The sequence below is a fragment of the Phyllostomus discolor genome, chromosome 9 (genome assembly GCF_004126475.2).
Source record: "Phyllostomus discolor isolate MPI-MPIP mPhyDis1 chromosome 9, mPhyDis1.pri.v3, whole genome shotgun sequence".
Lineage (NCBI taxonomy): Eukaryota > Metazoa > Chordata > Mammalia > Chiroptera > Phyllostomidae > Phyllostomus > Phyllostomus discolor.
This window is the reverse complement of record NC_040911.2, coordinates 18,663,448-18,677,945: the sequence shown is the minus strand read 5'-3', so window position 1 is coordinate 18,677,945 and position 14,498 is coordinate 18,663,448. Positions and strand designations below refer to the sequence as shown.

The following is a 14,498-nucleotide window of genomic DNA, read 5'->3' as shown; positions in this document are numbered from 1 at the left end:
GGGTTTAGTAACAGACAGAAATGAGCAGTGAATTTGAAGAAAAGCTCAATTAAAGTACCTAAATTGAAATACAAAGAGAAAAAAGTATGGAGATAAACCCCAAAACATCCAAGACCAAATGTCAACTGCAGTTTAACTGGAATCCTAGGAGGAGATGAAAGAATGAGGCAGACGAAATAATGGCCAACAGCTTTCCAAAAATGATGGCCAATACCAACGCACAGATACAAAGGAAAGATACTCATAGTAAACCTACTGAGTATTAAAGATAGAGTAAAAGTGAATGCCAGCTATAATGACTGTTAAGAATCCCTGGAAGACCAGACAGAAGGGGAATCTTCGCTCATTCACAAGTGATTTTCCAAGGGCCTCAACTGAGCTCTCTTGAAAAAGACTGGCCTGGGGCAAGAGATGGAAGAGAGCTTCTCTCTCCAGTGGCATCTCATATAGAACAAACTCCTTCAACCAGACGGGGAAATGCAGGAAAGCCTCTTATGCCCAAGGAAGATACCCTGCCTCAAAGGGAAGAGTAGAGCAAAATCTATGTGCTTGGGGGATGGAGGGGGCAGGTCACAACCTTCTTGCCCACTTATCACAAAACAAGCTTTCTCCATTAACAATAAGCAGTCTACTGCTAGAAGGCAGAACACGTTGCCATCACCAGTCCCAGACCAAGATAAAAGATACACTGATGCCCAGGAATAAGTAAAAGGAAAAGCTATCTGATGTTGAAACAGGAGCAAGAAACTAGCTTGGGCACAAGATCCTAAAATACAGAGGTCTGCTACTACTAGATGCAAAAATCCTTAACAAAATATTAGCAAAGCACATCCAGTAACATACATAGAAATTGTAAAACATCATCACCAAGTGGGTTATCCCAAGGGGCAAGCACCTCATTTGCAGTATTAAGGAAAAAATCCTCATGATTCTCATGATGTCAAAAGCATGACAATGTTAATGTAACATCCTTGATTAAAAATTTTCAGCAAACTAGAAATAGAAAAGAGAAAGCTGTTCTTCAATCTGATAAAGGACACCTATGAAAAACCTCAAACAGTAACATAATAATGAGACTGAATCCCCTTCCCTTATGATTTGGGAATAAGATAAGGATGTCCACTGTCACTTCTATTCAGTGATGGACTGGATGATCTTAGCCAGCACACTAAGGCAAGAGAAATAAAAAGCATAAAGATTGGAAAAGAAAAATGAAGTGTGTTCTAGTGACTTTACTATCTCCATGGAAGACTGCATGGGATCTCCAAAATACTAGTAAAACTAGTAAGTGAACATAGAGCAAAGTTTGAAGGTAGAAGGTCAACACACAAAAATTAAGTGTATTTCTTTGTACAAGCAAAGAACTAGAAAATTAAATTTAAATGCCAGTTAAAATTGCAACAACAAAAAATCTACAGGTCTAAAGAAAGATATTCAAGACCTCTGCACTAAGGATTGTAAAATATTGCTAAGAGAAGTGAAAGAAAACTGAAATGAAGAACGTATTCATAGACGACAAGACTCAGGATTGTTTAAATGTCCATGCTTCCTAGTTTAATACACAAATTCAGTGTAATCCCTATCCAAATTCTAGCATATGCTGATGCTAAAATTCCTATGAAAATTTTAAAAATCTAAACAAACCAATCCTGGAACAAGAAAAAGGATATTAGAGGGTTTATACCATCTTATTTCAAGACTTACTAAAATGCCTAAGTAATCAAGAGTATACAGTGGGCACACAAAAAATAAACAGATAGAGAAAATAGAAGACAGTCCAGAATTAAACCCAGGCATATATAGTCAATCCATTTTTCACCAAGGCACCAAGCCAATCTGCTTTTCAACAACTTTTCAACAAAGTGGAAAATAATAAGCCTCAAGCATTATCTTATACCATCCCAATGGGAAAGCAGAATCTTAAGCTCTTAGAGGAAAACACAAAAAGACGCCATTTAAAAAACGAATAGACAAGTCACAGACTGGAGAAAAGTATTTTATATATATCCGTGTATATGTATGTACACATATCTGACAAAGTACTGCTACCTAGAATGTACACAGAACTTGCAAGTGAAAGAAAAGCGTGAACTCAATTTTGTTAAAAAATAGGCAAAAGACAAATTACAGATATTTCATGAAAGGGGATACAGGGATGGCCCTTAGGAGGTGTTTAATGTCAATGATCTTCAGGAAAATGCAAATTAAAATCACAATGCAATACTATTTCACACCATCCATAATGGTTTAAAAATAACCTCATACCACCAAATGTTAGTGAGGTGGGAGTATATTAGTTTCCTATTACTGCCTTTACAAATTATCAAAAACTCAGTGCCTTAAAACAACACAGATTCACTTAAATGAGTTTCAATGAATTAAAGAAAGTCAAGGTATTCTCAGGACTTGAAGGGCCTGAGAGGAGAATTCATTTCCTCAACTTGTTCAATTTCTAACAGCCTCCTGTATTCCTTGGCTTATACCCCACTTCTCTCCATCTTCAAAGCACACAGTTCCAGTCTCTGCGTCCACTGTCATACTGCCTTCTCCCTCTATAGTCAATCTCTCCCACCTCTCATGGTTACCTTTAGGGCGCACCCAGATATTCCATGGTAATTTCCGCATCTCAAGATCTGTAACTCATACATTCAGCCTACCACATGTTGATGTAAGTGTAAAATGGTACAGCACCTCTGAAAAACTGTCAACTTCCTAAAGTTAAGCATATACCTAGGCTATATTGTGACAATTCCACTCCTAGGTATATTTTCAAGAATGAAAATTTATGTCCACAAAAAGAGACCTATACAAGAATATTCACAGCAGCAATATTCAATATAGCTAAAACAGCCCTAATATCAAGAAAATAAAAACAAATCACCACGGCATAGTCATACAAAGGGATACTGCCTGGGAACAAAAATGAGTGAGCTACTTACACACTTCACAGCATGGATTAATCTCCAAAACATCATGCTGATAAAAGACACACAAAAACATATACTAATTCCACTAATGACTTCCAACAACAGAGAAAACTAATCTAGTGACATAAGTCAAAATGATTGTCTCAGAAAAGGAAAGAAGACACAGAAATGCTAGATCAGCTCTGGCTGAAGTGGCTCAGCAGACTGAGCGCCTGCCTTCGAACCAAAGGATCTCTGGTTCAATTCCCCGTCAGGGCACATGACTGATCACATGACTGGATCACAGGCCAGGTCCCCAGTAAGGGGTGCACAAGAGGCAACCACACACTGATGTTCATGTTTCTGTCCTTGGCTTTCTCCCTCCTTTCTCCCCGTCTAAAAATCAATAAAAAAAATATTTTTAAAAAAATTCTAGGTCAAAAGCACAAAGTACCTTTTTGAGGTTATAAAATTGTTTTCTTTCTTGTTATGAGAAGTAGTTACATGTGAGTAGACACACTTATAAAACACACAGAACTGAACATTTCAAGTTTGGCCATTTTAACAATGTAAATTACAATTAAAAAAAAAAAAACACAGTATCACACTACATTAAGAAGTTCCATGATAAAGTTAAGTGTATTCCTTTATTGAAGAACTTCTCAACCCCTCAAAATGCCAATGCATACTCTAAGTTTCAGAAGGGAGGAGGTTGTAGTTGACCAAAGATGTAAGCCTAGGGGTGTCTGCCCACAACTCACAGGTAGCCTCTGCAGGCACATTTAGGTAAATATGGAGAACAGGGCCTGGGGGACTGTGGATAATTTTTTTACTTGACATTTAATCCAATCACAAACTTATATGGGGCCCTAGCGGTAAGGCTGCTGTACTAAAGCTATACATTCACTAAAGAAAGAAATGTTTAAGTGTAATTCTCAAAAAAAAAGACTTAATTTTCAGAGGACCATTCTCAAAAATGGTCTTCCAAATGAAGATACTTAGGCCTTGATCTAGTTTGCTAGAAAATAATGGCCACAATCTAATTATAATTATATTCATTCCCCTCAAAAGGAAAATACAATTAAGGAGTCCTCAACCTCAATTCAGGAGACTGCCTCAGGAGTCTTCCAGAAAAGGCAATACAGTATGTCAAATTTCGTAAATTTATTTGGCCACAGAAACCCTTTTTTGGGGACATCACAGGGAACACCATGTAACAATGCTGCCCTGGCACCCCTGAGAGCCCAGCTGTGGTTCAGACACTAGAAATTTGAAAGGGGCTGATAAGCAGGGCTATGTGACTTTCTTTAGCAATGCAGAAGAAATGATGGCAAAGTAAGGTTTGCTCCGAGTTGGCGTAAGGAACAATGACAACTTGACAGTAGCACTGCTGTCTACAGTGGGAGACTAGAATACACATAAAAAAACACCCTAGTATACAATAAAACTACAACTTGACAAACTAAAGCAACCCACAAAACTCACCCAACACATGTAATAACCGACCAAAGCAGACATTTGGGACTACCATGCAGCAAAAGGTGTACTCGGCTACCTTTGGCCTCTTCCGAACTCCTCCTGTCTGTCACAAAGCACGCTGTGGGAGCCAGCTATACAGACAATGCCAGATGACGCAGTCTCAACCCAGCAGAAAACACGCTTATGAGTTCAGCCTTTTGAAGGGAGAGGGAGCACAACAGTGACCCCAGAGCAGAAGTCTGAAGAGAGAAAGAATACACCAGGCAGAAAGTTCATTTCTTAGAGACAGGAAAATGTTTTGAATATGGTCATTTAAGAAAGTAATGTGGTAGGAGATAGAGGAGAGGAAGACCAGATTGAAAAGCTGAAAGACAGAAGTTAGGGCACGTAATGATAGGACTGTTACTTCAGTTATTTTAGAGAAATGCACATTGTTACTGAGCAACTGGATGTGGACAGTTGAGAGAAATGGAAGATTCTAACATAACTGCTGCTAACTAATGTAACTGAGCGGCATGTATACCACACTCGTCACTATTTGGAACACAGAAAGAAGAGCAAATCTGAAGGCTAAGGTTACAGGGTCAGCATTATACATGCCCTCACATAAGCAGCCATGTTCATCATGTGACCAGGGAGCAGACGCTGAGAAGAGAGGGTCGTCAGCGCACAAAGAAAAGTGTGTGCCCCAGCAAGGCAGAGACAACTAGTCCTGCAAGAAGAGCATCCAGTCTCCATGCCTGGTTCCAAAAGACTCTTGGGGTCCTGCTCGGGCACCGCATCGATTTTATGCTTTGAACAAAACTCTAAATTACATGAAGGATCCCTGCTGCTTGTAAAAAACTGGTATGACAAACACAATATAAGAATCACCTATCTAAAAGTGTCTGTATCTTTGACTCGATTGATCCATTCATGAGAATTCAGCCTAAGAAAATGAATAAAAATTAAAATTGTATAATCAGCAAAAATGAAAGGGATTTCCAGTGTTAGGAAGAATCTGAGTTAACGGGTTCTCTGTTACACTTCTGTTAGGAGGATGTTTCTTATGCGTTGAGATTTATTCTTGGGGATCTAACTTTTCTATAAAATCTTTTAAATTATTTTTTCCTTTATGGAAATGAAGTTTAAACCTAGTCTCGGTCACTTGAATGATCTCATGACCTAGTACTACCACATAATTTCAGTGTCCCATGTCTTAGACCAACAGTTATGACCACTTTGGAACTATGATCACTTAAAGGTATCAGCCCGAAGTTATGTTTAGTAACCACAGCTGACTGACATCTGATTATTTCTGGAGAATTTTTAAATTATGCAATAAAATAGTATTTTTTTAGTAATGCTGATGAATGCACTTCAATCAGTTGAGCAAAACTCTAAATTACATGAAGGATCCCTTAGATATTTTAAATATCTAAGGCATCATATTTAGCCAATAGTTTTGAAATGTAAACAGATTGAATTTAGGTTTTCACAAGGAATCAATGTCAATATGTTCTAAGTTGAAGACAAAATGAACTAAGAAAGTAAGAAAACTAAATTTATGATCAAGCTGTTATTGGAATGTGAATGAGTCATTTACAGAACATACAGATTTCCTTCAATAGCACGGCAGCAAGCTCTGTACTAAAGCTAGAATTTTTTTCAACATCTGCAAGAATTGAAAAATAAGTTCAGATACTAATTCTGTTCCTAACTCCAGCAATAAGTGATATTTATATAATGCAGGTTTCAATAGAATAGGAAGACTTTATCTTTACAGTCTAGTGAAAAAGCTCATCAAGTGATACCTTAGTAAAACTGGCATAAGATTACTCAGTGGAAAGTTTCAGTTAAGAGGTCTGATTAGCCTGAACTAACAAATAAAACATCAAGTTATTAATAATGATGTAACAGTTTTACAATAGCATTCTCTACATGTTGTATTGAGCAGTTCAGTCTTTGCAAAGTCATCAATCCTTTGCTTATTGTTTTCATTCTGATATAAACCCTATCAATGAATATGTATTCCAAAAAATCTCCAAATCTTTAGAATATTTATTTTCTTACATCTTTTAGAATGCACACACAAATTTATACAAATTTATATTTTAATCTAAAATATTTTATGATACAACTTAGCCTCTTTTTAAGGAAACCCTTTTCTGCCCCCAAATACAGTAGGAAATATTTACTGAACGCTAACTCTATGACATATTAGTCTAAGAGTCAGATAGGCATTAACTCATTTAATTCTCACCAGAACCCAGGTGGATAGGAACCACTAATTACAAATGAGGGGTCTGAGGCATGAAGAAGTAAATACCCTGATGTTATAAAAATATTCCCCACTATGTATTCTTGTAGACATTTTAGTTTTGCTTTTCACATTTAGGTTTCCAACCTATCAGAAACTTGTCTTTATTTAAGGGGTGAGATAGCAATCTAAACATCTCCTGTAAGGATAGACTATTTTATCAGCACCATAAAACAGCTGACCTTTTCTTTAATTCATAATGCCACTGCTGCCACAGATCAAACCCCTATAAATAAATGTCTGATGGGGGCTTTATATTCTGTTCATTGGTATACTTGTTGATACCTACACTAATACCACAGAATTTTAGTTATTGTTGCTTCTCATAAGTGTTGACATCTGCAGAGTGAGTCCCTCTCCTTCCTTTTCAATTTTATGTTGGTTATTTTAAGTTTAGCTTGCCAAGTTCCACGAATATAAGGTTTTGATTGAAGTGTGGTTAATTTATATTAATGTGGAGAACCAATATATTTATGATATTGACTATTCCTATTTATGAAAATGAGATGTTTCCACCCATTTCAGACTTAATATTTGTCAACAAGTTGTACCATTTTCTCCATAAAGGTCTTACATGTCTTGTTAAATCTGCTTATTTCTCCAGGTACCTTATTTTTCAGACTGTAAGATGCACTTTTTTCCCTGAATTTGGGAGGGAAATGGGGGGTGCATCTTACAGTTCAAATGTGGCTTACCTGGCTCCCTGGGGGGGGGGGGGGGGCTGTGTTATTTATGTTGTTAAAGATTTTACCATATTTTTTGTTTCATTATTTTTTTCCCATTTTCCTCCTCTAAAACCTAGGTGTGTCTTATAGTCCTAAAATACAGTATCTTGGGTCTTATTGTGAATTGAAATGTTTATTTTAAAAAATTCAAGTACTTCAGTCCTCCAGCTCTGTCAACTCTTAGCATTTTGCAGTATTCAATTGAATATGAAAAAATAAGACACCGTACAGATAGGTATAGCTAAAATCCCCTATGTGTACCTTTGTGATCCCATTCCCCTCCCTCTTGCTTCTCAGAGATAACCAACATCCTAATTTGCACCCCCTGGTCATTTAACAGTTTGTTACATATTTTATCCATACAATAAAGTGCTGTACATTTTATAAATTTATATGAACTTTTAATGCTCTCACACCACTTGTCTTTTCCACTATTTGAACTGTCCATGCTGATACATGTGTCCATCTGTCTAGTCATCACACAGTGTTCCCCGTGCGGCCCCAACACGGCCCACTCTCCAGGCTCTCTGATGACTATGTAGGCTGTCTCTGATCTTCCTCCCTTACAAAGCTGTCATGAGTAGTTTGGCATGTATCTTCTTATACATACGAGAGCTCTTCAAGGTCAGAAATTTTCAAATTTCTTGATCAAAATGGAAACAGGCCCTACAGTAAGAAATACATTTTACATTGCAACCTAACACACACATACACACATTCTCTCTCTCTCTCAATTAAAACGAACATTTTACCATACGTTATACTCTACTAGTTCTCTAAATTCTGAGGGTCATCAACCATTAGTGAACATGAAATTAACTTAGTTGATCCTGAGAAATATTTTTTAAAAGAGAAAGCAGAAATGACAAATGCAAAGTTAAGAATAAAACTGAGAAAAAACAATACAGTAGAAAGTAGAACACAAGTTAGTTCAAATATTTTAATTCAGTTTTTGTTACACGTAAAATACATTTTCCACCATGGGTCTGTCAAAAATGTTTAAAAGGCACTGCTTTAGGACAGATACTCTGGAGCAGAACTGCTGCCTACAACATACTCAACTTTACTAAGTAATGTCGGCACGGTTACACCAACTGTCATTCCCACCGAAGAACGAAGGATTCCTATTTTCCCCAGTATCACCATCTGACATAATGTGGTCCTTCAAACTTTTACCAAAAGGTGGGTACCACAAAGATGGCTAGTGATGTTCTGCACTTCCCTAACTACTAAGAAGTTTAAGAATACTTTCATGTGACACTCTGGCTGGCGTAGCTCGGTGGATTGAGCACGGGCTGCAAACCAAAGCATCGCAGGTTCGATTCCCAGTCAGGGCACATGCATGGGTTGCAGGCCACGGCCCTCAGCAACCGCACATTGATGTGTCTCCCTCTCTCTCTCCCTCCCTTCCCTCTCTAAAAATAAATAAAATCTTTAAAAAAAGAATTTAAAAAATACTTTCATGTTTACTGACTTTTCAAGACTCCAGCCCTTTAAAATCATTTGTTCACTTTCACCATCTTTTTCTTAATTCACATGATTTATTTATGTCAATACACATGCCACAGTGTATCTTCACCCAGAAAGTGAGTTTAATGTGCTCAAATTTATCAATTTCAATCTGAGCACATCAATTTAAAATTGTATATGATATATATATTTGTACCTTAATTCTTCCACATGCTGTGCTCTTTTAAAAGTCGTAAGTCTGAAGTTTTGCCTTTCATACCTGCGATTTGTTTTTGTGTATGGTGTGAGGCAGGTGTCCTCACCTGCCCCCCCCCCCAGGAAAGATTACAAAGTACACCAGCACCACAAATTGAATCTTCTCCCTCACAGATTACAATATCGCCTGTGTTTCTGGGTTCTTTCCCCCCCACTTCCATTAGTCTATATCCAAGGCAAACATCACGGTTTGACTGCTAAAGGTACATAACATGTCTTGGTACCTGGTAAATTCTCTAGGACTTTAATTGGGACAACACTAAGTTTATAAGCAAGTAGAGGAAAACTGACAGATATATGGCACTGTGTCTTCTAGCCATAAACACAGGTACATGTTCTTATAATCTGAATAATGTGTGTTGTATTTTCTCCATTAACGGTCCTACACGTTTTTGTTTTATTTTTTTTCTAGGAATTTTGTAACATGTGTTCCCATTTTAACCTGTAGGTTTTTTTAATTTAAATTTTGTTTGTTGCTGGTATATAGAATAGATATGCTCTGGTTTTATATATATTAATTTTTTAATCAACTCCACTGAAGCATAACTTACGTATAATAAAACGCACAGATGTTAAGTATATAATTCAATGAGTACTAATAAATGTACATGTCCAGCTACCCATCGTCCCAATGAAAACAGAACAATTCCACAATCCCTTGTGTCCCTTTTGGCCGATCTTCTCTCCTCATCCCAGACAATTGCTGATCTGACTTCTGGCAAAGTAACTTTACCTGTTCTAGAAATTCATGTAATTGGAATGATACTGTATGTACTTTTCTGGGCCTGTTTCTTTTTCTTTTCTTTTCTGTTTTTAACCAACACCCTCTTATATTTCTAGTTTCTCAGAATTCATGTCAAAAACAATTACTGAATTTTATCATGTCTTTCCCCCTTTACCCGGCTGGGGTTTTCACTTGGGCTTTACTTGTTTTTGGTTTTTTACTTAACTTCGCCATCTGTCTATGGCAAAGGTATAGATTAAGTTTTTAAGTTATAATTTTAGTCAAGATATCATATGGCTTTTTTTCCTTTGATGTGTTAATACGATGAACTTCATTTATGGGTTTTCTAACATTTTTAATCATTTTTACATTCTTGAAGTAACCCTAATTAATCATGGTATTTTTTTTTTCAGAAATACTAACATTTTACCTAAAATTTTTATTGCCATTTCAGATGTGGCCTATATATTTCCCTTGTCGTGATACACTTGTCCTGTTGAAGGTATCAAAATTACAGCAGACTTGCAAAATGACTTTTTGGTTTTTTCCTATATCATTCTGTATTAAGATTGGAATTACTGATTCCTCACGTTTTGTAAAATTTGCCCATCTGGAGTTTTCATTTGAGTTTTGCTTTTGGGGTTTTGGATTTTTACTCAATTTTATCTCGGTGTAGGCAGATTTCTAATTATGAACTTAAGTTTTTAAATTACAGTCTACTCAAGTTTCTTATTTTTTTAAAAAATCCTCACCTGAAGACATGTTTATTGATTTTCAAGAGGAAAGGAGGGAAAGAAACATCGATGTGAGAGAGAAATACTGATCAGTTGCCTCCCATCCCCACCTCAAACCAGGGATCAAACCCACAACCTTTTGGTATTAGAAACGATGTTCTACCCAACTAAGCCACCAGGGCCAGGACAAGTTTCTTATTCTTAGGCCACTTTTGTTAACTTATTTTGGTAGAAATTGTCTATTCCACATTTTTTTAATTTAAAGTCAAAAAGCTGTTTGTTCAATAGTGTTCTTAGTTTCAAAATCTCAATTTGCCTGTAGTCAAGGCTTTCATTTCTAATATATCTATACCTTTTTTTTTCTCCTCTATCGATCTTGGCAAACTTAGTCTTTTGAACTTAGCACCTTTGCTTTAGTTGCTCCATTTATAAATACATATTTTTTCATTAATGTTTCTGAACTTTATTTCCCCCTTTTTTTCTAACTCATTACACTGTATATTAACTCATTAATTTTTATTTAGTTCTTTACTAATAAACATTTAAGGATCTAAAATTCCCCAGATAGGCAAATGAGCTTTTGCTGTAGCCCAGTTTGGACAGGTAGTATTTTTATCATTCTATTGTAAATAAACACTTCTCTAATTTTTGAGTTGTTCTTCATCTCATACATTCAGATATAATCTTTTCACTATACCCCTTCACATTTGAAAGTTGTTGCTATCCTCCTGTTATGTTTCTAATTAATTGCACTAGGGTCCAAGATGTGATTTGTAAGATATAAATTCTTAGGGAATTTCTTAAAATTTGTTTTGAAGTCTAGTATAAAAACAATTCTTGTAAAATTCCATGGGTACTTAAAAAGAATACATATTCTGTGACTGCTGCATCCTTACTAACGGCAACTTTAAAACCCTATACGAATATTTTTATCTACATTTTCTTAAATTATTGAGAGGTGTGTTAAAACTCTTATGATTATACAGTTGTCGATTTGTCCTTGTAATGCCGCCAATTTTACCATACAGATTGCTACAGACTGAATATTTGTGTCACCACTCCCCCAAACCCATGTTGAAACCTAATCCCCAAAGTGATGGTATCTGGAGGTGGGCCCTTTGGTAAGTGATTAGGTCAAGAATGGAGCCCTCGGTGAATGGGATTAGTGCCTTTATAAAAGAGACCCCAGGGAGTTCTCTCACCCTTTATAAGATTACAACAAAAAGACAGCTGTCTGTGACTAGGAAGCAGGCCTGCACCAGACACCAAATCTGCCGGCATCTTGAACTTGAACTTCCCAGTCTCCAGAACTACGAGAAATAATTTGTAGTTTATAAGACAATCTGTCTATAGAATTCTGTTATAGCAGCCCAAATGGATATGACACAGGTTATGACTAGTATATATCTTTATTCATTCCTTTACTTTGAAATTATGTCATCATCCTTTTAGGTGTGTCTAGTAATAAAAAGTACTTTGTTGGAATTAAAAGTTTTCACTCTCGGCAGCAGCAAAAATGGTGGGCCTTTGGGAAGGCAGGGGAGGAGAAGCCTACGAAGCAGCAGTGAGCTGGAGCCCCCGGAGTAATGGAAGGGAAAGTTGCAGTCACAGCGCTGAGAAGCGATCAACTGAAGAAGCTGCCAACAAAGCCTACAAAGATCTCCCAGTCTGGGTTTGCCATGGGCAGTCAGACGACGGAGAAAGCCTCAGCCATATCCGCCAAACTTGGGTGGAGTAAACCTAAAGAAACAGCTCCAACTCTTGCTCCAAACACCCTTTCACTAGCAGGAGCTTTGAGTGAAGATGAAGATCCAGAGGAAATGCCCCCAGAAAGGAAGATGAGGATTAAGAATTCTGGAAGCGATGCACCAACATCAGCAGGAGCAAACTCCTCTAACGAAGGAAAACATGGGTTTTCTGATAACCAGATGCTATGGGAGGGAAACATAAAATTTCATTTTGGCAACGTCCATGACCCACACAATTAAATGATGTATTTTGAAACTGCAATGTGAGGCAGGTGTAAAGTTAAAAGAACAGTTTCCTTTCTAAAGAATGGTATAAGAATATATTTGGAGATCCCTTTTTTCCCCCTTAAGATTGAGTGGTACACTAATAAGTGAGAGTTTAAAATTAGGAATAATTTATGCTTTATATACAGATTTTAAGACATCTGCTAATTTTGTACTTCCATGTGATTAGTTTCCAAAGGTTACAGATAATCTTTTAAAAATCACAAATGGTTAAAAAAAAAGTAGTCATTCTCCTTTAACCAGCAAGCTTAATCTGAAGTTATGTATTAGGTTTATGGAGATATTTTCTATCAACTCATTTTATGTTCTCTAGTTCCTACACATTTTCTTTGTGTTTTTTTTCCTCCTTTCCTGCCTATATTAAAATGATCCAATTTTTGTTTCCACCCCTCCATCCCTACTGACTTGGAGTTATATTCTTTCCAAGGGTTACCCTTAAAACATTTTTAACAGGAAACTTCAATCAGTGGATGACGGGTGAAGACAGTAGTGTATTAAAAACGATAATAAACGATTTTTTTTAAAAAAACACATCCTTACAAGGACAAGGAGAAGAGCAAGGAGGAAATGGGCAAAATTTTGATAACTAGAAAATGGATGGATGAATAGTAACTGTGAACTACTAAGAGGGACCACTAATTCTAGCCTAGCTGCAGGGAAATATCCTGATTTACATGGCAGGATCCTGAAAAGGCTAAGTAACAGCTCTGGTCATAGCAAAAACTGAGGCGAAAGGAGATGAAATAGGCAGGATTGGGGGACTGGGTGAGAGACACTTGAGAAGCATTTAGATTATTAGGTGGGTAACTGCCCTTCTCCCAAGGACTAATTGTTTATCCCTCAGAAGAGGGTAAACAGACTCCCTAGACTAGGAGATGGCCTGGGTACCAACAGGAGAAGCAAGGACTAAATGAACATGAGTGTAAATGCAGACTCCCCATCCCTTCCTCCACCAGGTTCTGGCTCCCAAAATACTAGCAGCGAGAGCTAGACCTTTACCCATTTAGTCAAATTGAGACTCCTCTGGGGTACCTGACCAACCCAAAAGGAAAAATGTACAAAACTAATATTGAGAGTTTACCAACAAACAGCCCACTCAGATCTCTCTACAGTGAAACTGAAAGGAGACAGCCTCACCCACATGCTTAGTTTCCCATCAGCTTGTTAGACACTAACCTTCTTAACCAAGTATTACTTTGACTATCTGAGGAGGGGAAAAGGCAAACAAAAAAAAAATGCAAATTCAAGAAATTTGAAACTATGCAGAGAAAGAAAACATTGTAAAAATCATCAATATGCACAGAGAAATAAGAAGGTATAGCCACCCCGAAGCAAGAGCAGAATGCTGTACTAAGGGAACACTGATTAAGAGCTCTTGAAGAGCTGGACAGCTCGTGATAGCAGAAATGGGGGTGGGGGGGGGAGGGATCAACAGGAGAGCTGGAAGACAAAATCAACGGAACTCTCCCAGAAAGTAGAAAAGAAAGATGAAAAACAGTAGAGAACAGTGAAGACAATTGGAGGACCACTCAGGAGGTTCAGTGTCCAAATAGAACTTGCAAAGAGACATTAGAAATAATGAAGAGGTTAATCAAAGAAAACAAGAAATATCCCCTGCACTGAAAGATGGGAGTTTCCAGACTGAAAGGGCCCATCAAGACCCCAGGATTATGTATGAAAACATATCCACATCAAGGCCAGTGGCTATGAAACTTCAGAATGCTGAGGACAAAGAAAGAGGCTAAAGTCTCCAGGGAGAAAAAACAGTTCGTATAGCAAAGAATCAGAATCCCTTTAGTTTTCTCGACATTAACACTGTAAGTGAAATCAATACAGCAATGTCTTCATAATTCTGAAAAATTAAAAAAAAATT

The 14,498-nt window shown here is 37.1% G+C and overlaps 2 protein-coding genes across 2 annotated transcripts in view; one reads left to right on the top strand and one right to left on the bottom strand.

The window, feature by feature from the left end:
- The window catches only part of SMAD2 (SMAD family member 2), a 78,749-nt gene that overhangs the window by 54,636 nt on the left and 9,615 nt on the right, over window positions 1-14,498 (bottom strand).
- Window positions 12,179-12,580, top strand: LOC114505970 (PEST proteolytic signal-containing nuclear protein-like). The gene has a single exon (XM_036010131.1). The coding sequence runs from the start codon at window positions 12,179-12,181 to the stop codon at window positions 12,578-12,580; it is 402 nt and encodes a 133-aa protein (XP_035866024.1).